This window comes from Mirounga angustirostris, unplaced genomic scaffold (genome assembly GCF_029215605.1).
Source record: "Mirounga angustirostris isolate CCGP_5_RB_7025 unplaced genomic scaffold, mMirAng1.0.hap1 SCAF_6, whole genome shotgun sequence".
NCBI classification, from domain to species: Eukaryota; Metazoa; Chordata; class Mammalia; order Carnivora; family Phocidae; genus Mirounga; species Mirounga angustirostris.
Genome location: NW_026991714.1, coordinates 100,264,892 through 100,292,497, shown reverse-complemented (window position 1 = coordinate 100,292,497; position 27,606 = coordinate 100,264,892). Strand labels below are relative to the sequence as shown.

The 27,606-nt window shown below is 45.7% G+C and overlaps 1 protein-coding gene across 5 annotated transcripts in view; it reads right to left on the bottom strand.

Annotated features, from left to right (window-relative positions):
• Positions 1–10,838, bottom strand: part of SGPL1 (sphingosine-1-phosphate lyase 1) — a 58,457-nt gene extending 47,619 nt beyond the window's left edge. Inside the window, exons 1-2 of one of the 5 annotated variants that reach the window (XM_045878011.3) lie at positions 10,709–10,838; positions 9,900–9,964 (exon numbers count right to left, since the gene is read on the bottom strand). In XM_045878011.3, the coding sequence (XP_045733967.1) occupies positions 9,900–9,926 (27 nt within the window). In that variant the 5' untranslated portion in view covers positions 9,927–9,964; positions 10,709–10,838. Of the gene's footprint in view, positions 1–9,899; positions 10,131–10,679 lie in introns of those variants that run through there. The other 4 variants (XM_064594771.1, XM_064594774.1, XM_064594773.1 and 1 more) reach the window with 4 other exon arrangements.
• Between the last annotated feature and the right edge of the window lie 16,768 nt (positions 10,839–27,606).

Sequence of the window (27,606 nt, the reverse complement as noted above, 5' to 3'; positions counted from 1 at the left end):
AAGACCAGACACTATAGGATTCCATTTATATGAAGTGTTCTGAATAAGGAAATCTACAGACAAAAAGTAGTTTGGGGATCGCCTACGGCTGGGGGACTGGGAGGACATAAGGAAGTGACTGCTGAGACATGGAGTCTCTTCTGAAAATATTCTAAATTGTGGTGATAGTTGCACAACTCTGTGAACATAGTGAAAACCAATGAACTGGATGCTTAAAAAAAAAAAAAGGCATTATGACCCAGCAGTCTCATTTATGTTCACCAAATGTTCTCTCAGCTAAGACGAACCACCTAAGATTCACAGGCTTTCTTTAAAAAACGAAACGAAGGGCGCCTGGGTGGCTCAGTTGGTTAATAAGCATCTGCCTTCGGCTTAGGTCATGATCCCGGGGTCCTGGGATCGAGCCCCGCATCGGGCTCCCTGCTCAGCTGGGAGCCTGCTTCTCTCTCTGCCCCTCTCCCGCTCATGCTCTCTCTCTCTCTCTCTGTCTGAAATAAATAAAATCTTTAAAATAAATAAATAAATAAAAATAAAATAAAAAACGAAACAAAACAAACCCCCAAAACCCAAAGGCCTTTCTGAAAAAAAGTTCCCATACGGGCTATAAACAGCAGAAACCCTGAAGTTCCAGAAAAAGAGAGTAAAGCTTTGGAATCCAAAGGAAAGCAATCCTAACTAGGTATCTAAAAATAACTTAGAAATCTGTAGAGCAATTATGTATAAACTAGAAAAAGCAGGTCATTATTGCCTAAAAGTATATATTTTTAAGAGTCTGTAAATAGAATTATTAACTGCTAAAATGATGAATTCTTAAAAAAATACTTTCTCCCTTGGCAGCTCATAAACACGTACTCCAGCCACTGCCGAGGGTGTGGGAAAGGGACAGCCAGCTCTGGGCGCTGTTCTGAACCGACACTCATCACCACTCCTGGGGACTCACTGAGAGTCAGAGACAGCTGTGGTGCCCTCCAAAGTCTGGACCAGTGATCAGAGGCTTCTACTCTAATTTTAGCTCTGTGTGACCTCTGGCCCATGACCGAGCCTCTATGCAGCTGGATTTTGCTCATCTGCAAAAACAGATGCCATTGTTACAATTCAACAAAAAGTCTCCAAGACAAAAAAGATACACTCATCTGTCTACTCACAGGTTGTTGTGAATATTCAATGCAGTCAGGTAGTAAGAGGTTGACTGCAGATAATAAATGCTTACTAAATATTTGATGAACCTGAATGAGTCTCTGATGATAAACGTTCTCCTTTCCTTTTCAGTAAGCAGCAAGGAAAAGTAAGCTTTGCGATGTCCCAGGCGAAGTCCCACAGGCAGAGCTGGGAGAGGCTTTAAGTGGTTTGCTTCCCATGCCTCCGTTGTATTTTCTTACAGACACCAATAATGAAATACATGCTAATAGTGAGCTGCACCTCCATTTAATAAGACAGATTTTAAGTCAACTCTCAGCTTTCAACTATCTAATTCAATCAGAAGGTTGCCAAGTGCCCTCTTATCTACAAAACAGGATTTTATCGGTTACCTACTCATGTTTACAGATCATAAGCCTGATTTCAGGCATCCGGACAGATTGCTGTTGACTGCTATTGTTATGACTCTTGGGAAAGCGTTTGAAATCACAAGTTTATCAAAAAGGGCTGCGGAGCATACTCCTAGGCCTTTGTCCGCCCTGGCTGCAGTGCATCTAGACAAGGAGCAGGTCCCCCATGGCATTCTTATATTTGGCCTCAAGTTCTAGAGTATGAAAACAGAATTTTCTATTTGCCTCAATTGTCTCAGCACCAGTAAGACTGGAACTCAAGATGGTTTTAAAAGGGAATACATCAGTCCTACCTGCCAAAATGCATTTCAAAGGAATACATTTAAATGCTTTCAGAAAAGCCTCCAGAAAAAAAGGTCTCCCCAGTAAATATACCACAACAGCTGTTTGGATTCCAAAGAGTTCCAGAGGACTATGATTTTACCTTGGAATTCACTGTTACAAATGGTGTTTTACAAATCTAAACTCTGCCCTTAACAGAGAACAAAGGCTGCTCTTTTCCATCAAATGTTTATTAAAAGTTAGAGACGAGATAAATAAGAACACAGTAGGCTTTTACTCTCCGGGGAAATTAGAGAAAAGGAAGGACATTTCACACTTTACAAGTGCCTACCCTACTTCAGGACAGAGTTCTCAATGCTATCTCCCACGTCTAGTGTGCAGGTAACAGAAATTTAGGATTTGCTGCCTAAAAGCTAAAAGCACAAGTTTACACATTAAGAAAACCCTGTGGGAGTATAAATCAGTACAACCACTTGGGAAACCTGTCTGGCAGTGGGCCTCAGACCTGGCAATGCTATGTTTACCCAAAGACATGTTCATTCAAAACAGCCAACAACTAGAAACGCAAATGTTCATCAACTATAGAAGGAATAAACTGCCCTGTTTTATACATGTAAAACCGCACAGCTATGGTTTTTAAAACTACTGCTACATAAGAGCATGGCTGAATCTCACAGATTCAGCAAAAAGGACACTCGAAATAAAACATACTGTATGTTTCCATTTATATGAGGTTCAAAAATCAGCAAAACGAATCTATAGTGAGAAGGATAACCTCTGGGGGTCCAAATGGGAGGGAAGGAAGAACTTGCTGGGAGGCTGGACATTCTTAGTATCTGGGCGGCGAGTATAGTGTATCCCACATGCAAATAGTACTGACCTGTATAATTAAGATTCGTGCCCTTTACTGTATGCAAGTTCTATCTCAAAAAAGAAAACTACCTTTTTTCTTTTTTAATTCAGAAGTGATTTTATCCACTGCCTGGGATAATAGGCCACATAAGCAACAGTATGCCAGAAAAACGAACCAGGAGGAAGACTGTTCTGCAGTTTCTGCCTATACAATAGGCATGTCACTCATTCACTCATCAAACCTTTACAGTTTGCCCATTTCATGACAAGGAGCTCAATTAGCTATATTATATTAAATCAAAATGCACTATTAGGCTAAAAGTGCAACTTACTAGGTAAGATGTAACAATTTTTTTTTTTTTTTTTTAAAGATTTTATTTATTTATTTGAAAGAGAGAGAATGAGAGAGAGCACATGAGAGGGGGGAGGGTCAGAGGGAGAAGCAGACTCCCTGCCGAGCAGGGAGCCCGACGCGGGACTCGATCCAGGGACTCCAGGATCATGACCTGAGCCGAAAGCAGTCGCTTAACCAACTGAGCCACCCAGGCGCCCCAAGATGTAACAATTTTAAATCTGTATGCACCTAGTAACAAAATCTCAAAATACGTACAACAAAATCTAATAGAACCACAAGGAGAAATAAATAATTGAAAAAGCATAAGACTGGAAGAGGTACCCACAAAACATGAAATCCAAATAGTTAATATTCAATGAAAAGGACACTTAACCTCAGGAGTAATCTGGGAATTGCATATGGGAATCAATTAGATTTTACCCTCCTGGAATGGCAAAAAATATAAAAACCCTTGTAAGTACCAAGTCTGTCAAATTGTGTAGGAACAAGAACTATTGCTAGCAGTATAAACTGTATTGACTTCTTCCGCAAAGTTTGTCATCTAGCGAAGTTAAATGCAGCGATTCTACTTCCAGGAATAAATCCCAGAAAAACTTACACTTTTGATTACTTCTCATATACAAGAAAGTTCACTACAGTAATGCTCAAAAAAGCCTCAAACTGGAAGCCACCGAAGTGTCCATCATCATGGATTGGATAAACTGTGGTAGTCATACAGTGAAGTACTGGGCAACAATGAAAATGAATGAACTAAAACTCATAAACTACAGGTAATAACATGGATGAATCTCACAAATACGGAGCAACACAGGGAAATCACAAAAAAATACATACAAATCGATTTACAGCAAGTTAAAAAATGAACAAAACTAGGGATGCCTGGGTTGCTCAGTCGGTAATCGTCTGCCTTCAGCTCAGGTCATGATTCCAGGGTCCTAGGATGGAATCCCCACATCAGGCTCTTTGCTCAGCAGGAAGCCTGCTTCTCCCTCTCCCTCTGCCTCTGCAGCTCCCCCTGCTTGTGCTCTCGCTCTCTGACAAATAAAATCTTAAAAAAAAAAAAAAAATGAACAAAACTAAAGGGACATATACATAGGTGGTAACACTTTTTTTTTTTTTTAACACAGCAAGAGAATAATTATTCCAAAAATCAGGATAGTCATCCCTAGAGGGGAGGAAAGGAGATATAATCAGGGTGAGGCACATGGGATTGGGGGTAAATAGTCTATTTCTTAACCTGGGGATAGATGTATGACTGTTTTATTGTTATTCTTTAAAATGTAGGTATGTGCTTTATATAACTCTCTATGTGTAATAAATTTCACATGATAACATTTTTGATTAAAAAGGAGAGCAAGGGCACCTGGGTGGCTCAGATGGTTGAGCGTCTGCCTTCGGCTCAGGTCATGATCCCAGGGTCCTGGGATCGAGTCCCACATCGGGCTCCCTGCTCCTTGGGAGCCTGCTTCTCCCTCTGCCTCTCTCTCTCTCTCTCTGTCTCTCATGAATAAATAAATAAAATCTTTAAAAATTAAAAAATTAAAAAAAAAAAAAAAAAAGGGAGAGCAAGCCCTTTTCCTTGCCTTTGCTCTTCCTACCAAATAAAACATGAACATAACAGCTCAAGCTCAGGGCAGCTATCCTGGACCAGGAGGGGATGCACCGTGTATGGTGGAACCTCCTCAAAGGCCTAGGAATGACCATATCAGCCAAGAAGGGTCTACTCTGGCCTTCTCTTACTTTAGAGAAATTCATTTCTACCTTTTGAAAATCTGTTACCCTAGTTTTTCTTTTATACACAGCCAAACCTAACCCTACCAGATATATCAGTGATCTGGACAAATGGAACACTTCCTACATTTAAAGCTGTCCAACAATGGAAAGAACTCCCTGAGAAAGCACTCTGCACCCACCCCTGGCAGGGCACCGTGGAAAGGATTTCCACACAGCAAGGGAAGTTGGACTGCAGGATTTCTCAATGCCCTTCAGGCAATTAAGATTCTAAGGCTACTCCTGGAAAAAAGCAGCTCGGGCCTTGCCAAAGCTGTGGCAACATTTTGCGCTGAATCTATCCTTCTGTTATCAGTGAGAACATTCCTTTTCTGTAACATTCCATGTTTTATCGTTCTTCAAGACTCTGCTAACAAGCTATCTTCTCGCCTGTGCCTCTCAGAACTAACTTGACCTCAACTTTAGCATGCTGGCTATCTTCCCTTGGCTCCTCCAGATCCCCTATCCAACCTTCTCCACCTCTCTGTGCCTCACAGGGCTGCCCTCTATGAATTAAATCTCCCAGCCTCCTTACTTATCCTCTGGTTTCCAGCTGGGTTTGGCCAATGAAAGGCTCCAGCCTGAGATCAGAGGGTGGGAAAAGAAAGGGTCTGAGGTATTTATTCCCCTTGATTCCCTCCCTGCTAGGGTACCGATTGGCAGTGGCAGCATTCCTACAGGTTACCCTCTCCTCCAGCTAAACTTTCTAAGTTCCAGAAGCTACTCTCTCTTTGCCCATTCAGGCCTAAGAATGATGATGGCTCTTAGCCCTGAGGTGTTTCACCAACTCCTACGGGTCTTCTTAACTCTGCCCAGCTTTGTAAATAGTCCTTTTTTCTCCTCAATCACACTATTGGAGGGTGCCAAGAGATAACTGATATACCCAACCTACTCTTCAGCCTGCACCATTCCACCTTCCCGGATGCTGATTTCCCCTTACCCCCCAGCATGGTTTTTCTCTCAGTAATTGTGTTCTATATGTTTCCACATACGGACTGATTCACTCTGAATCAATTCCCTATGGAAAATTCTTAATCCCAAAATGATTTCCAGTTCTGTCACCAATGTGTACAAACTGTATGTTTGGGCAAAGCTTAGAAAGCAAATGTTACTAAAAATTCCTGACACACAGACTGCAAAGCCAAGCCAAATACTGGGATTTGAGGTTTATCTATTTATAATCCCTCCTTCCTTTAGACCAATGGCTGGAGAAATTATCAGACTTGTTATTATAGTTTTGCTTTACCAGTAAGACTAGAACAATGCCAAATACAGTGCTCATCTTACAAGGGCCATTCAAATGGTCAACAAAATTTTAAAGGTCCTACCAGTCCCAATAAATTTTCCCTTCCTTCTAGACAGTCCTACAAATAAAACACCAGATTCAAATACTAGAAATGAGCTTTTAGTGCCCATCTTTTGGTTTAGTGCTCAAATCCTACCTGACATTCAGAAAGAAAGCATGCCTGAGAAAGAGTCAAGGCTTCAAAGAGAAAGCTCTAAGATCTGGAAAGATTCCATTTTGAACTCCCCCCAAAAAACTGAGACAGGCTTATTGTTTCCACATCAAGAGTGCTTCAGAAATGTTGCGAAGAAAAGCATTTCTTAAGATTTTACTGTATCACAGAAGATTGTGCTGTATACTGTCCAATATATATATTCCAAAGCAGCAGGACTTGGTCCATGGACAAAATAACCCCAAGTAGCACTGTAACAGACCCACTAGACTCTAAGAAAAGACTCATTCTCATGCGAGAATATGAATGCAAGGGCTACGCAGATGCTATTCCCTATGTTCAGGAACCCTACACCAGGGTTTCTCAACCCAAGCACTACTGACATTTTAGGCCACATCATTCTTGGTGGTGGAGTGCTGTGTGCATAGTAGAGCCTGTAGTTGCATTCCTGACCTCTAGCACTTAGTATGGCAACCAAAAAAGTCTCCAGACATTGCCAAATGTTCCCGGGAAGCAAAATCACAGCTGTGAACCTTGGCCCTAGATAAACTCTCAAACTCCGCCCAGCACTATCAGAGCGCATATGATTCACTGGATGAGAAAAGAGAAAAGCCACCCAAAGGAGCAGACTTAGCTTTATAAAGTACTCTTTTCTTAAAAGCGCTAAGTATTTGACAACTTGAAAAGTGACACCATTCCCCAGCACTAGGAAGGAGGAGAACACAGGTGAAAAGAATGGTTGCCAAAGTGGAGAGAAACTGCTAAAAAAAATTCCCGGACTTGAAATCCTCCTGAAAGCACCGCAAGTCTCAGATGAATACTCTCACCCCTTTTATTATCTCTGAGACACAGGTGGAAAGTATTACAGTTCATGACATAAGTGCGCAAACGGAAAAAGGCAAACCACCCTTATCAAACGAGGGCAAAGCGAAGGGCAGGAAGGCACTGAACACTGACAGCCCCAGCTCCGTGGAGTGGGGTACAAGGCTTATCATGGACGGACCCCGGTTCATCTTCATGCTTTAGTGCCACATGATACTGTCCATACAAGTAGTTTCCAACCCTATCAAACACAATGCCCTCTTTTTCGAACAAATATTTTATATGCCCTTTTATTGTTCTGAAACGGAATTCAAAGACCTCTACGAACATAACTTTTAAAAATTTCAATATAATGCCCTAACTGCAAGGTACGAGAAAATAAATCAGAAGATCTGTATATAATAAAATATATGTTTTCAGACAAGACCATACTAGAAAACAAAAGCACCCCCCCACACACTTCCAAAGTGCCCCCTCAGAGGGCAGAGCTCTCCCGCCCTACACAAACCATGTCCCATCAGTCACAAAGCTCAGCAACCTCTGTCCCTTATGAGCAATGTGGCCCAGAGGCAGCATCACAAAGCAGAACAGGAGAGATTTGAAGTCAGACTAACTGTAGTTAAAACGGGGCTCCACCACCTCATCGCTGCAGTACCCTCCCTAAGCCTGGTTTTTCACCTACAAAAGGAGGATGCCAGCATATTTTTCAAAGGGTTTTTGCGAAAATTAAATGAATATGTAGAGTATCTATTTCTGCACCTAACATGTAATACCTGCTCAATAAATGTTAGCTACCAGATTTATGTTATTATTCCTGGATCCACCTTGGATTGTGTCCTAGCTTACGCCCATCTTATTCCCCCAGCAGAAAGGATGGATGATGGGATATCCATTCATCAGAGATGCTCTAAAAAGGATTCACATACAATATAAGTAAGAAGTTGCATCACACGGCCTGCAAGATTGCTTCTACTTCTGGGGTGCTACAATACACTGCCTTGCATGGAGGTTATTTTTTATTAACTGGGGTCCTTTCTTGCCAGTTAGAGGGCCCAGAACATGTCTTCTGCTTCATACAAAGTAGCTAAAGAAGGCAGATAATGACCATTTACTACCCCCGTTGAGAACCCGGCCCTGGCCACTGGTTCTTTACCATCTGGCCTCAAAGAGCACAACACACACAAAGAAGGAATGACAACTCTTCCAGAGAAAGCACCTCAAGGAACACACACAGAATCCTCAGAGAGTGAGGATTCTCAAGAGCCAGTCATTATCCGTGTGAGTTAATTCCTTACACCAACAAGCAAATCAACACCCTCAATACTCTAGATTATCAAATGAGGAAATGAAAACTAATGTGGTGGCCAGAGAAATACTTCAAAACAAAACGATGCCCAAGTTAACATCCTGAATAAAAAAAGCAGTGACTGATCACACTGTTCAAGAGAGCCCACGGGCCCAAGAAGTCACAAGCGCATCTCTGGGCATGAAGGTGTAGCCTACTTACACCAGAAATCTTAATTTATATAAACATACTGATCTGTAAGAGGAAAAACAAATTGCCAATCGTTACAAATCATTCTGCATTAACCCTCTAAGGTGCTTATTTCTGAGTAGTATAATTATTGGTTATTGCTTCCTTTTGCTTATGTATAGCTCCCAATTTTTCTAATATGTGGCTCCTGCGATAAGAATTTAAAATCACATAATAAATAAGGCTATTTATTATCTACTGACAATCATGAAATTTGAGGCAAGAAGCTACTTTAGGTGAACTCCTTATCAGGATCTGTGAATAAGCCAACTATTTACCCACGTCTCTAAAACCATCCTTGCTCTCTGCCTCAAACTGGAACTAATCACCACTTAATTTTCTTCTTTATCCGTCCCACAGATCTTACAGGTTTTGCCACTTCAGAAAGTCAGGACTGGGTATAAAAAAAAAAAACCTTCACTGCTAGGTTTTTTTGCCAGTTTCCCAGTGACAGCTACCAGCTCTCTGAGATAGTGAGATAAAGAGAGGGAAATGAATTGTTCTGAAATCTGTGTTTTCCCACAAAGAGCCATCAGACTCAGAGAAGTAGCTTATTAAAAACAAAATGCTCTTTTTCGAGAGAGCTATTGGAAAGCCATGGGCTCCCCACAATACTCACAATAAAGAGCCTCTATGGAATCATAAATGTCCCAAGAATAAAACCTCATTTCGGTAAACACTCATTTGGCAATGCTGTTCTCCCTGCTCAGCAAAAAAAAAAAAAAAAAAAAAAAGGGCAGGGAAAGATCTCGAGAGGAAAAAACAGACTCTACCAAAGCAGGCATATTCCTCAGCCCAACAAAAGAACTTAAATTCAAATTAGTTTAACTCAACAAGCATTTGTTAAGCACTTACTATACACAGAGCACCATGACAGTTGTTTATTCATCTCTAAACAAGTAAGACATGATTATCTGTCTTGAGGAAGCATAACTCTAGTCTGGGAGACAAACACTTATAAACGAATACATGGCAGACACGGACAAAATTTAACAGAAATTTTAAAACTGTTCTGGTAGTATGGGAAGGGAGAGATTAAAATCAATTGCAAGAATTCTGTAAAAGAGTCTTCATATTCATTAAATACAAATATATTCGTATATTTAATCCAGTCATTTATCCATCCCAACCAGTAAACCCAAAATAAAAGGTGGCAGAAATGCTCAGCTACCAAAAGCAAGCATCAGAAGTGAGAGCCACACACTCAGATCCTTTAGACTAAAAATAAAACTTAAGGGACAAGTGCCTTCTAACAAGGAGGATGTTTGGGAAAGACTCACCAACATCAGAAGGTCCGTACTCGGCATCTTCCTTCCCCAGCCGTCCTCCCGGGGCCTCCCCTCTGCAAGAGGGAACCAGGTCTGTTTACTTCTAAAGCTTTAAATTGTCGCCTCGGCCCGCCTAGAGTCGCTAGAGCAGTCAAGAAATGGTTCTCTCGCTCCTTTGAGAGCTCCGATTTCACTCGCAGATATGACACTCCACCCCCAGCACCCAAGCCAGCGAATCAGAATCCTGCTGGCACTGTGCTTCCCTCCCACAGCCGACCAAACGAATCCGGACCCAGCCTCCCACCAAGCAAGCCCCCCAGGTATACACCCGCGGAAACGCCCAGCGCGCCGCCGACCCGGCCCGGAGCCCCGGAGCCCCGGAGCCCCGGAGCCCCGGAGCCCAGCCCGCCAACGCAGCAGGGCGGAAGATCGGACGCCGCGGGCAGCCCAGCCCAGCGTCCAGCCTCCAGAGCCCTCCTGGCCTCGCTCCGACTCCATCGCTTCCACCCCGGAGCCCTTCCTCTCTTCGGAAGGATCAGCAGATCCCTGCTGCCCCACTCCGCTCCCACCTCCGAGGGAGTGGGGTCTCAGAGCCCGCTCCCTCTCGGGTACCCCCCCGCTCCCTCTAACCTCGGGGCTCTGCGCGCCCACACTCATCCCGCGCCCCTCGGTCCGCCGGGCCCTCCTTCCTCCCCTCCCCTCCACCCCCCTGCCCTGCCCACCCTGGAGCCCTCCGCCCCAGCCCGACCCTCCCTTTTCCGGAGCCTCAGCGGCCCTCCTGCACTCCCCTGCCCCGAGTCCGCTTCCCCGCTCCTTCCCTGAGCCTCTCCCTCTCGCCGGCCAGGCTCCTCCTCACCACGCGACCGACTCGCGGGCGGCGGAGCGCGGGCTCCCCCTGCAGCCGCCGCCACCGAGATTGGAGGTCCGACCGCCGGCGGACCCGCCCCTCCCCGCCCGGAAATGGCTCCCCAGCCCCGGCGTGCGCGGCCCCGGCATCGGGCGCGCGCACGCTCCGGGGCGGGGGGCGAGACCCACCTCCCCTCCGGGCCCCACGGCGCGTGCGCGCCGCCTGCTGGCCAGGCAGGGACCGGCACCCCGGCGGGCCCTCGAGCGAAGGTGGAACCAGCCTGCGCCCAACCATCACCAGCTTCTCCTTCAGGCTGCCTTTTACAAAAACCAACTTACTGGTCACATTTGGTCACTTGGAGCCCTTGAGAGAGTCAGCCTGTCGAGCACTGCACAAACTGATCCAAAGCAACCACTCAAGATGGGTCTCCAAAGAGACCTTTGGGATTTTAATGGGTGACTCAGAGATTTGCCCCCTTCTCTTTCCGGGAGATTTCCTCGAGGTCAATAATGCCTGAAGAAAAGCTACATGAAAACCCCCTAAATGGAATTGCCCTCCCCATAGTTCCCTCCGCCCACAAATATGGAGAACAGAGACCAGGTATTGGGCAAAAAATGTTACCAATATTACTTTATTTTCATGAGCAATGTTGGGAGGCATCTAATACTCAAGTGAAAGTGCCCACCGGGACCACAAATGTCACCCTTCATTTCCAGATGAAACAGCTAAATCTCAAATATGTTTGTCATGTTTTGCCCAGGACACTATTAATTCAGCAGGGGCGAAGGTAGCATGGTTACACTTAACTGACCAGTGATCAGCAGGGGGTATATTTTTCAACAGATTTAAAAATGGCACCTAGATGGAATCTTGAAATCTTAACAAAAATGACACTAATGAGGGTAGCCAATTCCATCCCCTTGCAAATGTGAGGACACTAACTTACAGGGTCATCACCACCATCCGTACCCTCAAGCAGTGCTCTCGGGACCGAATCCCCTGTTAGCACGGCTGCCCTCCTCTGCACACCCGCTCAGCACTTCCCGGCCTCCCAGCCAGAGTGGTGAAGACCCTGAAAGGGTCAAGCAGGTTACCTCTGGGCTTCTCAGCCCTCAGCCCCAGCCCATCGGAAGTCCCAGACATCTCCGCCGTTCAGAGCTCCTGAATCAGTCACTGGCACCCCCAGACCCTTACCCCTCTTGCTGCTGTCCCCCAGCAGACATCCATTCTCAGTGTTGAAGGGCCAGAAAATGTTCTGGGGCCTCCAGCCGATGTCTACTCATCAAGAGTCACTTTGGGACTCCAGGCACGATCTCCCCACTCCCCACTTCCCACTTCCACCACTCTGCTTTATTTCTTCTTCAGATCCTAGGATCCACTCTCCCTCATCTCCTTCTTAGCTACTACCTCCCAACCTTTCATCTAAAATCTCTGTGCCGGCTGACTGGAGGACAGGGTGCATCTCTGACCCTCCCTTTACTCCTGCAGTATAATTTCGGGGCTCCTTACGTGCAGCAGGCAGTCCGTTCATTCTTCCCAGATGAACCAACCAATTCAACCATATTGACTAGTCCTTACTGTTGTGAACTAAATGTTTGTCTCCCTCCCCCAAAATTCATTATGTTGAAGCCCTACCCCCCAATGTGATGGCCTCTGGAAAGTCATTAGGTTTTGATGAGATCATGAGCGCAGAGCTCCCATAATAGGATTAGTGTCCTTACAAGAAAAGGAAGAGACCAGAGCCCTCTCTTGCTCTCTCTCTCCACTCACACACTAAGAGGAAGTCATGTGAGCACACAATGAAGCGGCACCAGTTTGCAGGCCAGAAAGAGGATCCTCACCAAGACCCAAACCTGCCAGCACATTTACCTTGTATTTTGTTATGACAGCCCGAGCTGACTAAGAAACTTATTTTGCCAAGAACTACACTAGGTACCTTTACATCCAAGGCTCTCTTTAGGTCCTAACTTGCCCAGATCAGCTGACTCTCATCACCTCCCAACTTGTAAATCAGGGCACCAAGGCCCAGAGAAGGTGAATGATCACTCCAAAGACACACAGAAGAATGGGGTAGAGTTTGGATAGAGAGTTAAGGCTTCAGATTTTGTAGGGAGAACCTAAAATACGCTGGTTGATTTATTAAGCTCAAAGAATGTTAGAGGTGGAGGAGTCTTCCACTATTTGCCAGCTCAATCCCATAGTATATGCATGAAGAAACCAAGGCCCAGAAAGGAACATGACTCTTCTCTGCAGTTCCTGGCAGAGCCCAGAGGCTGGGGGCGGGGAGAGACAGAGACAGAGAGACACTTCAGGCCCCCTAGAAGCTCCTCTGCCCCACACTCCCTCTCCCCCTAACTGCAGAATAACATCAGGGATTACACGAGAAGCATCAAGTAGAAAGTGACCAGAGATAAAGGATGCATGGGGATTAAGGGAGATAATTTCAGCCTTCACAGGGGAATCACATTATACCAAAATGGAACAAAATCCCCACAGCCTCTTGGTCTTACATGTCCTAGCTATACTGGTGGGCCTTGGGAGAAAGCTAGAGAGGAGAACAAAGGAGATAGAGATAAAAGAGAGCATTATACTGCAGAGGGAAGAGGAATATGAAAAAGCAAAAAGCATTGGCTAAGGAGGGGCACAGCAAATCTCCTTCCCCTATTCCCCCATCAAACACTCCCATGAGAGGAGCTTCAGAAGGAGGGCCTGAGCTGGCTGAGGGGAGGCAGAGGTGGGGCTGCCTGGGGCTTCCATACCCAGAGTGTGGTTTCCCCAGGAGCACCACTGGCATCACCTGGACGCTTGCTAGAAATGCAGGTTCTTCGAGCCCCACTCCAGGTGATGACTCTGAATCTACATTTCAACAAGATCCCCGGGTGATATACATGCACCATGAAGTTTGAGAGGTACTTCCCTGGGCACCCTGCTTGCAGAGAGAGCACAGTGTTTGTTTAGGATGGTTTAGGGAGATTGATGATTATTTGGGGGGTGAGGAGATCTAATGCTCCCCAAGTTGGCCTTCAGTGTCATCATGGTGCCTTCCAGGATAACAAAAAAACTGGGAGGGATTGGAAATACCTACGGGGAACCAGTGAGGGACTGAAATTTGTGCTGATGACAGAGGGCTTGGGGTGGCAGGGGGCACAATGAGAAGGAATATAGGCTGGGATTTTTTTTTTCCCTACATGGCTTCTTTTAAAACAATTCATGCCAGGGCGCCTGGGTGGCTCAGTCATTAAGCGTCTGCCTTCGGCTCAGGTCATGATCCTGGAGTCCCGGGATCGAGTCCCACATCGGGCTCCCTGCTCGGCAGGAAGCCTGCTTCTCGCTCTCCCACTCCCCCTGCTTGTGTTCCTGCTCTCGCTATCTCTCTGTCAAATAAATAAATAAAATCTTTAAAAAATAAAAAATAAAACAATTCATGCCAGCAAATGTGGTTCTGCTTAAAATGGCAGCCATCCATGGCCACATTAGTGACACCCCTCCCCCCATCCAGGAGCACACACGCCCCACTCTAAAAAGCAGGAACATACTGCCCACACCTCCATTCCTGTCCCTGACACCTCCCCACCCAACTGGGGACCTTCTGTGGAAGCTCACCTCAAGACAGGGCTGTGGGCAGATGTTCTTGCAGCTTTTGAACCCCTCCTGGGAAGGAATGGCCCACAAGAAAGCCCCCTGCAGGACCTCTGTTCATGGAGCCTAAAATGCCCTCCCTGCGGAGAGGCGGGAAACCAGCCACCAGCAGCAGGTTGGGATGACACAACGGGACTGGCCTTGAGAAGGTGAGCTAAGGCCCAGCCAGACATGGTGGCACCTGACGCGGGGAGCAGGTGCCCAGAGATTGCCACCCTGGGATAGACAACAAGGTGCACCTGGTCACCGGGGTCCATGTCCCAGGTGCCAATTCAGCCAAAAGTCAGAGTGCCCAAAACCCCAAGAAACAAGTCCGTTCCCAAGGAAGTCCGCTTTTCCGGAGGAAGCCATCCATTGCTGTCGGGGCTGCAGGATCACTGCTCGCAAAGCCTCAAAACCAGAGTGACTGCTTATCAGAAGCCAAGTAAATACACCCTTCCTTGGGCAGAAGGCAACCATCTGGGGCCTGTGGTGACAGAACAGCTTTGAAGGTGGGCACACCGGCCTCTCCCCAGAGATCACTGCGTGGCCTCAGACAAGTCAGTCTCCCGGTCTGAGCCTGGGCTTCCTTGGTTGTAAAACAAGGGTTAATAGCCTCTACCCGAGGGCGGTGGTGGTACCTCAGGAGACGGACACGTGGGCCAGGCCCACGGGAACACTCCAGAGCATTAGTCGAATCCGCTCCACGCGTGTCTAGGAGGAGTTCAGGTAGGATTCCAGTCTGTGCTCTGTGACCAACTAAACCAAGCCCGCCCCCTGACCTTGTTGCTCTTGGTCTGGCTTCATTCCCCATCAGGACCTGATCCTGACAGTTGGTCGGTCTTTCTAACATGATCCTTGCCCCAGAGGGAACCCAAGGCCTTTTCAAGGCTTGTCTAAGAGCCTCAGATCTATGGTCCTCCTACAGGTTTTGTTGTTTATAGATTAGTACGTTTCAGACCAGCCAGACCCAACACTGCCGGTTTATGCGAGTTACAAAATCTATTTGTTATAAACAGGGGGTGTACCTACCTATACATGTAATTCTCTTACAAAGCGGCACAGTGTCCCAACTTTAAAAGTGAAAGCCAGGGTAATAAAATCATACATGAAGTTGGCAAATGCATGAATTTACAATGGGTGGACTACGTTTTTAAGAGAAAACAATAATTATTTGAGTATGGTTGTCACTTTTTCCTTTATAATTGACATTTGAAAAAAGGCTAAATTTGGATCTTGATGTAATTAAGTACAATTGTTATGAATTAGGAAGTTACAGCTGCAGACCAGTATGGATGTGTGGTCTTGGTGACTCAGTTACTACGTAAGCAGCAGCGTCTTGGGTGATGTGATTTTTCCAGAATGGTGGATTAAGAGTTGTAAAGTTTCAAACAAGGTAAGGTAACTTACATGCAACTTTCCACATGGTAGTTGCGCTCCAGGAAGCGTATGTAATAAAACAATGTTTTTAAAGAAATGCACTTCTTGTATGAAAGTCAAATTGGGGGGCGCCTGGGTGGCACAATGGGTTAAACATCCGACTCTTGGTTTCGGTTCAGGTCATGACCAGGGTCGTGATCTTAGTGTCATGAGATCGAACCCCAAGTAGTGGGCTCCACGCTCAGTGTGGAGTCTGCTTTAGACTTTCTCTCCCTTTCCCTCTCCCTTGGCCCCACCCCTCTCCTTTCTCTCTCTTGCTCTCTCTGCCCCACCCCTCCCCCCTCTAAAATAATCTTTTTTTTTTTTAAGAAAGTCAAATTTTTGGCTCATGTGACTGTGATCTGGTTTTTTACCTACATGAATGTTCCGGCAAGATGTTAATTAAAAAGCTGTGCAGAACTTGGACAATTCTTCACTGTGAGGGGCTACCCTTGCAATGTCTGCAGGGCAAGATCACCAAATGCCAGGGAACTAACCGCATCATGTGACAACCAAAACTTTTTAAATTTTCAGGATGCCCCTCGGGCACCAAGCCCTCCCACTGAGACCTGCTACTGTAGATTGATAACAGGAATGCACTTGAGCCTGAGCCTCATTTTAGATCTACAGCTGAGTATCTGTCAGGCTGGAAGGGACTTGAGCACCAAACAGGCCCAGGCTTCCCAGGTAGCATTGCATGTCTGGATCTCCAAGGACCTTTTCAAAAGCTGCATTTCAGGGCTTTCCTGCAGACCCAGTGAATGAGGGGTGGGGCCCAGACATCTGTATTTTGGACACACCCAGATAAGAGCTGCTAAGTTCTATCCATTCTCATCAGTTTCTATGCCTTGGTCCCACAGCTAGTGGAGACGAAACCTAGAATTCTTGACATTCCAGTTCCAGAAGCCCAGGCTCAGGAATTGTAGTGAAATCTATGGGTTCTTGTGCCGGCTTTAGCTGTGCGGCCTTGGGTAAGCCATTTACCCTCTCTGGGTCTCAATTTTCTCACCTCAAAATTGGATAGGGAGGGGAAGCAGCTCTCCAACTCTGTCAGTCTAGAACTTTCTATGCCTCACTTGCATTATAGGAAACTCCACTTCTCTGTCCCCAGGTTCCCAGAAAAGGCCCTCAATCATGCAGTTATTTGGTTGGAGAGGGTGTTTGTCCCAGTCCTGCGCTGAGGGTGAGCAGTGTGGCCAGAATGCCCGGGGAGGCCTGGCCCCTCTTCTCTTCCCCCACCAGCCTGGACACAGATGGGATGCAATGAAGAGGCCCAGGTAATATAAGTCCTGTGTAAACAGAGTACCAAGGGGGTAATTATGGATCTTGGCCCATGGTTACTCCTTGCCTGGCCCTGCAGAACCAGTTCCCAGGCTGACTCACTCAGAGGAGCTTTAGATGTATCCTGAGCTCAGGGGTCAGGGGAGGAGGAGAGAGCATCCATCTCCATAAGCAACTGAAAACCTTGGTCTTTAAAAATGGAGTTAAAGTAATTTTCTCTAGTAGGTTTTATAAAAGCTGAGGGCAGTCATTCTCCACAGTCATGGGAGTTGGCCTGGCTGAGGGATCAAGGACAGCTTGAGCTGAGTACAGAAGATGAACAGGAGTTAACCAGACAGAGAGGGGCAGGCAGAGTGTTCTGGCTGAGGGCTCTCTATGTGCCAAGACCCAGTGGCAGATGCAGAAAGGGGTGCAGGTCAGTAGGGATAGTTGTACAGGGCAAGTGCACAGATGTACATGCCTTCAGGGGCCCAAGCAGGTGATGTGCCTGACTCAGGCTCGTTCATTATTTCATTCATGCATTCATGCATTCATTCATTCATTCATTCGTTCAATGCTAGGTTGCACTATCTTGGGCAGGGGATGGATCATTGAACAAAACAAAGATCCCTTCCCTAGTACAACTTGCACTCTAGTGGAAGGAGTCAGATAAATAAACACAGTAAGTAAACTATATGGTAGTCTAGAAAGTGCCAAGGACTATGGAAAAAAAGCTGAGTATGGGAAATAGAAAGTGTGGGGCTTGGGGCAGTGTGTCATGGGTGCTGTAATTGCAAATAGAATGGTAGAGTAGGCCCAATATTTCAAATTTTCAAGGAAAGTTATAAATCCAGACTTTTTGGTAAAATCTCTCAATGTTAACTTTGTGATGTCCTAGAAGCCTGCTAGAATCAGCGATTACTTTCTTCTCTTTGCCAGGACTATTTTAGTGCTTTATGTCAAACAATGCAAATAGTTTCAGCACCCCAAGAGACAGGGCCCACTTAAAGGGCTGGTCACTGCCCCAAAGACGCAACATTCAGAGACTACCAGTGATGCTTTCAGCCATGTGTGGAAAGCTTTTCCTTTTTTTCAGATGCCCAAGCTATTCTGAACTCCCTTTTTCTTGGGGCAGACACAGAGAAGCTGCCCACAGCCCACCTCCTGCCCAAGCTCTGTTGAGCAGACGGTCCCTCCAGCGGGGAATGATGTGTGATGCTGACACGCAAACACACTCCGGATCTCCTCTGGGCGCCGGGAGACAAATGCAACACACAGATCGCTCTTTATTCTTAGCAACAGGAAACAGCAAGCCAGCGTGAATTCTGGGCAAAAAGAGCTCAAAAATGTTATAGGACTATGTTGTTTTCTTGTCGCAATTTCCATAATTCATCTTGTGACCATGATGTAACTTACTGAATCGCCCCTGTTTGTTCATTCCATCTCCCCCGCCTCACCTCCAGAGAGAGAGAAAAAAAAAAAAAAATCTGGAGTTGTATAGTGATTGCCAACAGATTGAAAAGGTCATAAAGAGAAATATAACCAAGGAACTCCCAGAATTTTGGACAACTTATTCAATTGTTTTGAAGTTTTGTCTCTTAATTGAAATATGCCCTATGTACAGATAAGTCCACAAATCAAAGACTGTTCGATGAATCTTCAGGGAGTGAACATCATTATTCAGCACCCATATCAAAACACAGAGCATTGCTGGGTGCTTGGCCGGCTCAGTTGGTGGAGTATGTGACTCTTGATCTCGGGGTTGTTAGATGAAGCCCCAAGTTGGGTATACAGATTACTTAAAATAAAATCTTTTGAAAGAAAGAAAGGAAAGGAAGGAAGGAAGGAAGGAAGGAAGGAAGGAAGGAAGGAAGGAAAAAAGAAAGAAAGAAAGAAAGAAAGAAAGAAAGAAAGAAAGAAAGAAAGAAAGAAGAGCATTGCCAATTCAATTTTTTTTTTTTTTTAATAAAATGAACTGAGGCTGGCTGCAAATGTTCAGCTTTCTGTCCGAGACCACAGGGCCCCATAGGATATAATATTTTGATCTTTATCTAAATATCAACAAGCAGCCATTGAAGTCATTTTAATCAGGGGGCTGATTGTATCATATTTGGGTCTTCAAACAATCCCCTTGCTACTAAGGAGAATGGCTAGATGCAGGTCCAAATGAGCAGACTAGTTACAAGGCTTTTGCATTCATCCAGGTGAAGAGTGGAGGTAACTGGTTCTAGGGAAGAACAATGGCATCAGCTGAGAAGACGGGTGCCTGGACAGATGAGGTCATTCTGGAGTAGGGTGGGCCCCAAGCCAATATAACCGGGGTCCTTCAAAGAGGGGAGATTTGCACACAGACATGCACACAGGGAGAATGCCCTGAGACGATAAAAGACGGAGGTTGAGATGACGCTTTTCCAAGCCAAAGAACACCAAAGATGGCCAGCAAACCACCAGTGTAGGGGAGAGGCATGGGACAGATTCTTCCTCATGGCACTCGGAAGGAATCAGTCCTGCGGACAGCTTGATCTCAGGTTTCTGGTCTCCAGAACTGTGAGACAATACATCTCTGTTGTTCACGCCACCCAGTTTATGGTCCTTTCTTACAGCAGCCCTGGCAAATTCATAAACTGAGATTCCCAAACTCACTCCAACCTTCAATAGGTTGACAGAGGAGGAATGGGAGGTGCAGGGTGAACTGTCCATTCCTAGTAGCCTCGTGTTCCCTCTGAGTCAGGTGTCAGAGCAATGACTGGAGTGGGGGAGACCCCAGTAGCCCAGGGGACTAGGGCTAATCCTGAAGCTAATCCTTGAGGTGACCGCTGCATTTAGTTTTAGACCTGCCACCTAGGAATATTGCAGCAACCACTGCAAAGGAAACCACTCATCCAGACATAGTTCAAATGCCCACCCTTACTATCCATTTCTCATATATTTCAAGAATTGCAATATTTAAACTCTTTCCATTGGCTGCCCATTCAAATATCTAACTCAAGGCTCCCTGGTTATTGCATCACTGTAGACCCAATTAAACTCATTTCATTTGAAGATTCGTGTAAGTCTCTCTAATACACAAATTATTTCCCTCATTTAAAGCAAGTTGTTTATAGCTAGTAGGCCTACTCCCCACCTGAGCTATCCCCCTCCAGGGAAGCCTTACAAAGTTCCTAGTTGGGAACAGAAGGCCCTGAGGGGATTGCCCAATGTTGTCTCAGGACACAACCGTACAACCATAAAAACAAGTCAACACCGAGGCCTACTGGCAGAGAATCAGTTATAGGATATGCACAAACAAGGGTCAGCAGAGGTTGCCTGGGCCAAACCCCAGGCTATGTGGAAAGCACTTACCTGGTAAGTCTTCCACAAATGGTAACCCATAGCAATAATCATCTTTCAATGGATGTACTGATCTATCTGTGAATTAGATTTCATCTGGAAAAGATGACCTCCACGGGAAAACGCCATACAAAGTTCAGTTAACAGAATGCTCTTCTTGAACTTGGCCCACAAGGCCCCTTATGATCAACCTTTGCCTCTCTCTGCCTTCATCTCCCCCATTTCTACCTCACACTGAGACCTTATTTCCTGGGCATAGAGTGACCATATAGTTTATCATCCAATGTGAGATTCTTTTGAGATGGACAATGTATTCAGTTTCCTGGGACAACAGGTATAAACTGGGCTGTTTTATCCAATCTGGGACTTCTAGTCTCCTTAGCCATGTGGAACAACTTAGAGTTCCTATAACATTCCATGGACTCTTGAATCCCCAGACTTTTGCACATGCTCTCCTCTTCTGGTCTACTTGGAAAACATTCTATAACCCGCTCTTCTGTGGGGCCTTCCCCAAGACTCCTAGGTGGGCTTGGGCTCTCCTTCCCCTGTGTCTTCACTGTCCCCAGCACATACCACATTCTGTCTTCATTTCCCTGGCTCCCCACAAAACCTGTAACCTCTTGAGGACAGGTATTATATCTTTTCATCTTTGTGTTCTCTAGTCTATTCCATTTTGTAGGTACTCAACATGTGTCTAATCAATGATTTTATAATTAGCCTGGAGAAGAGATAGGTGTCCATTAACTTCAACTGTCTAAAGAGCTGTGATCACACCTAGACTTGACTTATGAGACCATAAGGGAAGAACAACAATACTAACTGGAAGCCTCAAGAAGATATATTTCAGCTCAGTATTAAGAAGAACTTTCTAGCCAACAGGACTATACAAAATCAATAGGCAGCTTTGAACAGTAGAGAGCTCCCTGCCACTAGGGATGTTTTGTTGACAAATACTAGCATATACTTGGTAGGAATTTTGAGGTAAGGATTCAGGCATGTAGTGGGTGAATGGCCTGGATAACTACCTTCTACTCTATGATTCATCCATTCATTCATTCAGTGAATATTTACTGGGCACCAGGCATTGCCCCAGAAGCTCATGAATTAGCACATAACAGACACACCCACGTAACCACCATGCAGAGCGAAAGCGTCTGCTGGCTAACGCACAAGGCAGATTTGGCCTCCTGACCTGTTGGAGCTTATAGGTTCGCAGAAGAGATACATGCAATCGTATGAATTTATGGGGTATCCAAAGATAGTGTGAGGGGACAACTAGGGGTGGGAGTCCGAGAGATATTTAACTTGAGCAAGGATGAATGTAGAAAGCTTGTGTGGTTCCATGACCTTTAGATCTTTCTAGAGAGCTCAGGCTTCTTCTCTCTTCCGTGACACCTGCTCTTCCAGTTGGGTGACCTTCCTGAAGGCTGACTTAGACCAGTCTCTACCTGTCAGTTCCAGAGCTGTGAGTTCTGCTCAGCTGACGGGTAACCAGGTAACTCTGATCATCCCAGGGGAGCCATGTGTGGTCTTTAGTCATGCCCTTTCTTTCCTTCCCTCTTCTCTAAAAGACCACCAGAAGGCTAGTCACATGGACTTTGGGACAAGAGAGGCACGGCAATACCATGGCGGGTGAACCCTCAGAGCCTGGTGACTCTCCACTTTCAGAGCAGCCATCACAGTACCCAGTGGTACTGGCCACAATCCAGAACTCCGTGTCCAAAGCAGAAAAGACATAGCAGGTGAGCCAAGAGGCATGTGATCACAGGCCCTCCTCCTGTCCTGATGGGGGACAGCACTAGGATAACACAGCAGCTATTCATGAAATGTTTGCATGCTTTGGGTAAACGATAGTAATAATAAAGAAAATTACCATGCCTCAAGCCTTTGCTATGGGCCAGGCACTGTGCTGGGTGATTATATATGCATTATCTTACTTAAGCATCAAACAGGCCCATAGGGGCAGAATTATTATCCTTACTTTACAGAAGAGGAAACTCTAGAAGAGGCCTAGAAGTTGTCAAAACTTATCTGAGATTACATAGCTAGGGAATGGCAGGCCCTAGGGTCTCCAGAGCCTACGCTTCTGGCCTCTGTTCTGTTGACCTTGCATGGGGATAAATGAAAGCCCAACAATGCAGAATGGGTCAAAATGAGCTCTCCTGTGTGAACTCCAAAAGTAGGTGAGCAAGCCCTCAGCAGAGTAGTAGTTGAGCAGGGGAGGGATCTAAAACTGTGTTCATAGCATACGCAAAATCAAAGAAAAATAATGAACCAGAAAAAAATGTCTTCTTACTCATGTTACAAAGGGATAACGTCTCTAACATATAAATGCGTATATGCATGTAAGAAGGACTAACAAACAAACAGAAAAAGTGGATAAAAGGTATGAACAGAAATAGCAAGAAATATACTCAACTAGCTCTTAAGCATAGGAAAAGATGCTCATCTGACTGACTGAAGAAATGCAAATTAAAGCCAAATTAAGGTAGCACTGATCTCCTACAAACTGAAGAACATGTGGGATGCAGCTATGATGGACTTACATGTAGAACACATTTGAAAAGAAGGAAGCGGGAAGTCAATGACTTAAGTATCCCTATCAAAAAATTATAAAGGGCCACCTGGGTGGCTCAGTCGTTAAGCGTCTGCCTTCGGCTCAGGTCATGATCCCGGGGTCCTGGGATCAAGCCCCGCATTGGGCTCCCTGCTCGGCGGGGAGTCTGCTTCTCCTTCTGCCTGCCACTCCCCCTGCTTGTGTTCCCTCTCTCAGTGTGTCTCTATCTGTCAAATAAATAAGTAAAATCTTTTTTTAAAAAAGTCTTTAAAAGAAATTATAAAAAGAACACAAACTAGACCCAAAGAGAGTGGAAGAAATTAGGTAGAGAAGACCAAAAGCCTAAACATTGGTTCTTTGAGAAAAAAACTGATAAAAAAAAAAAAAAATAACCCTTGGCAGGATTGATAGAGGAAGAGAGAGAGAGAGAGAGAGAGAGAGAACAAATCCAGTCCAATATGTGTAATGAAACAACAGGTATCACTATAGTTCCCGGAGACAATACAAAGATACAATCTATGCTATAAACTTGAAAATGTCAATGTTCTGGAGAAATTCCTCAAAAAACACAATGATGCCAATACCAAAATGACAATGATGTTAGAATTATCTGAGGAAGATTTTATAGCAGCCATGATTAAAAAAAAAAAAGTTCCAATGAGCAATTAGAAACACATTTGAAATAAGTGAGGGAAAAAAATAGAAAGTTTTAGCAATAAAGAACAAAATGGAAATTTTAGAAATTTTAGAAATAATTGCAACACCTGTGACTCAGGATTTGAGATAACATATCTAAAAGGATTAGCACAGGGCCTGGCACGTAGCCAGTGCTCCATAACATTTTATGTTCCTCCTCTTATAACTGAGGCATCCGAGCAGGAGGACCAAACTTCAAAGCATTTCCAGGCATATAGACCCTCCTGCCTTGGACATTCCGTAAAGAAGATGTTAGAAGGGTTTGCTTAGCAATTATGTTATCAACCTTACAAACCAGTGTTGAAGGCATTCCTTAAGGTACTCCCTTCACCCCACCACTGCAATCTGCATGCAGACCCCATGTTGGGTTCTGAAGAATATAATAGAAGCATAAGAGGTACAGTCGGAAGGGAAAGACGGGCTTTAGTTTCAGACGCATCAGCTCGCAGGTGGGAAACCCCCCAAGTGTGCTGGAAGCAACAGGGAGGGACTGGGCAGGAAGGAAGAAAGCTTTCTCTTCTTTCAAACACGGTATTGTTAATAGTAGCCAGAATTCCCAGAAGCATGGAAGGAGGATGGGTCACCTCATTCCTGCAGAGACAGGCCCAGGAAAAGCTACACTTAGGTGGAGGCCATTCTGAACTGTCCGAATGGAGAAGCATTTGGGGCCAGGCCAAGATCAGGCAGTACCCCACAATGGGTCACCACCGCCCTTTGAATCCCCACCCTCAGCTGGGATGGGCAGAACTTGTGAAGGAGTTGGGTTTGCCTCTAGCTTTCCTTCTTCTTTTTCTTCCTTCCTAGCAGAACACACAGCATCAAGCACTCTCCCTTAGTTTACAGAACCAGTTTTCAACCCTCACGGTGCCTGATCTCATCTCACCCCATGGACTAAGGGATATCCTCACTTCATTTTATGGGGGTCCGAGTTGAGCCTTAGGGCAATCAAGTGAATTACCCAAGGGAGTTCTCAGACTAAGGACTCATCCCACCTATATACCTATATATAATATAAAACCCTACCTCCATCAAGACACCAATATTAATGAGCATTACCGTTACCATTTTTGAGCATCTCGTGTGTACCGGGTAAAAGACTAGGTACCTGGCTTCCCTGAGCTCATTTGTCCTTCAGAAGGACACCAGGGGTAGAGGAGGCTGCCCTGTCATACAGGCTCAGAGAAGACAATAATGGTTAGGAGATCATACTTAGTGCCTGGCACTGTTCTAAACACTTCAACGTGCATTAGGTCGCTCCATCTTCCCAACAATCCCAGGAGAATAAGTGTAAGTAACATGTCCGTTTCCGAGATGTGATAACTGAAGGTCAGAGACATCAGGTAATCTGTCTAAGGCCGCACGGCCCGGAAGTAGCAGAACTGGTGTTCAAACCGAGCCTTCTTACCACTGTTTCATGTTTCTGGCAGCACAGGGGACTTACCCAAGGTGCCACATCTAGGAAGTGTCCGAATCAGATGGAAACCCCTGCCCAACTGAAAACCAGGGTCTTCCCACCCAGCTATCCTGCCCAGAGTGGGGCTGGAGGGAGGCTCTGGGTCACTTGGGCCGCCTCCTTCTCTCCAGCTAAGAGACAGCTGTCTGGATATCAATCCCCAGGAACAGGATTTGTGGAGGCAGAGCCCTCTATGGTGGCATCAGGCCCAGGCGGGCTGACAAAGGTGGGACCCAGCTCCATCAACCTTCTTTCCCTGCCAGTTGTTCTCTCTCTCTGCCTGCCGCTTGCTGGCCGAAACTGGCCCCAGACTCTCATTGTCTCCCTTGGCCCCTACTGAAAATGCTGAGTGCCAGGTGGAGAAGGACCTTGGAGGGAACCTGGAGGGGTGGGTCAGAGGAGCTGGGGGGAGTGGTGAGGAGAGGGGTGCTGGGGAGTAGTTCTGGAGTTGTGGGGAAGGGGTCACCTAGCAACCACCGGCTCATGTGGTCACAAAGCCGACAGGCTTGCCCACATATCCAGCGAGCCTGCCTGCCTGTTGATGTGTCCTCTTGCTCCTTTCTGCTCAGGCAGCAGGAACTTCTCATACACAGACTGTAGCAGGCACTTGCCTCGGTGAGTCCATGGATCTCTCCTGGGGAGGAAATGGACACTAGAGCCAGACAGGGGGCCAGGGGAGGGCCTCCAGAGGCCGAGATGGGGAAAGCGAAGTTCTGTCTCAGGATTGGTGTGAGTGTTCAGACCCCTTGTGTCCAGCTGTTGGGGGCCAGGCAGAGAGGGAAGTGAGGATGGAGGCAGACACAGTGGGGCCCACCTGTCCCACTCCAGAAAAGACAGGCCTGGCTCAGTCCCCGTTGACCTCTACCGCAGCTGTGGGTTGTGACCGATTCGTAGCTTATAAAATCAATTTCATGGGTCACGTCTAACATTTACAAAATGAAAACAAAAAGCGGGATGAAAATCGCACTGTGCATCATTTGTGGCAAGGGTAAGGATTGCTTTAGGATGTTCTTGCTTCGGTTTCACACACACACAAGTGCGTGCACACCTGTGTGGGAATCATGATCTAGGAAGGAGTTTCTTAGTATGATCATAGTCAAAAGCATTTGAAAGTCTTTGGTCTAACAAGTACTTTTTCCCATAGGCAGATGGGTTGGGGCTTCCAAATGGCCTGTCCTCAAGCCTGCAGCATGTGAGTGCTCTAGACCCAGGCCCTGTCATCAAGGATGTCCAAAGCTTCCTTCAAAGGAAGTTCCGCCAACTGTTTTTCTCTTTAGAGAAGAGATCAGGAGACTTCGAGTCAGGATGCCTGGAGTCCTGGCTATGTGACCTCAAGTCTCCCCTTCCCCAATCTCAAGCAGTGCTTGAGTGGCTGGCCCTGCGGATCTCTGGGGCCCTTTGCAGATTTTGTGACTGAGAGTTCATTTTCAGAATGCACTGACTTCCCGTCCCAAGCCTATCCCTAGGACCTGCAACCCCTGCACTTTGGAGAGATATAGACAGATAGATCCATAGATCTATATATGTATATGTATGTGTATGCATATGCACGTGTGTGCATGTATGTGTACACGTATGTGTATGTATATGTACATGTATGTGTTGTATGTTTATATGTATGTGTTTACGTATATGTATGTGTGTATGTGTATATGTATGTGTATATACATATCTATAGATCTATAGCTATATTCAGGTCCAAAGATTTAAACCAATCACAATTCTTGACTTCGACACCTATCATCTTTCATCCACATCACTGAATTAGTTTATTTCATTTTATAATGAGCACCAGCAAATGCACCTCTCAAACCAAGAACTAGAATACCACCACTAACACATCTTACCTGCTCCCCTCCCATCCTATTCCCCCTCCCTGACTTCTCTCAGAAGTAACCACTAGCTGAATTTTGTGTTTAGAATTTTCTTGATTTTCCCCCCTTACTTTATCACGTTTATGATCATTTTGCTTGCCTTTGAGCTTAACTTTTAAAAAGGAATCTCAGGCTATGTGGTCTTCTGGGATTTGCTTTCCTTGACCTCACATTGTATTTGTAAGATTCATTCATGTTGGTCTGCGTAGCTGTGGTTCATTTCCACTGCAATATGATGTTCAATTGCCCACATGTAGCACAGCTCATTTACCCATTCTTTCCGCCATTGGACATTTGGGATGTCACCAGGTGTTGGGTAATTTGAACAACGTTAGTCTGAATATTCTCACAAACAGCCCCAGTGGTACGAGAGCAAGAGCATCCGTTGGGTGTATGTTAGGGAGAGGAACCACTGAGTGCTACACCATGCAAATGTTCAATTTTACAAGACATTGCCAATTTTTCTCCCCCAAGTGTCTGTTCCTGTTTACACTCCCACCGCCAGTGTATGAGAGGTCCTCTTATCCATCTTCAACACTAGTGTTAGGTTCACCGGCCTTTACTCTGTTAGAAAGTCTACAATGGCTACGGAGGTGAAGACCCAGTTGGCTGAACATCCACGGATGAGGCAAGACACCCCGTGGGCCCCCCCGCTGCTGACCAAG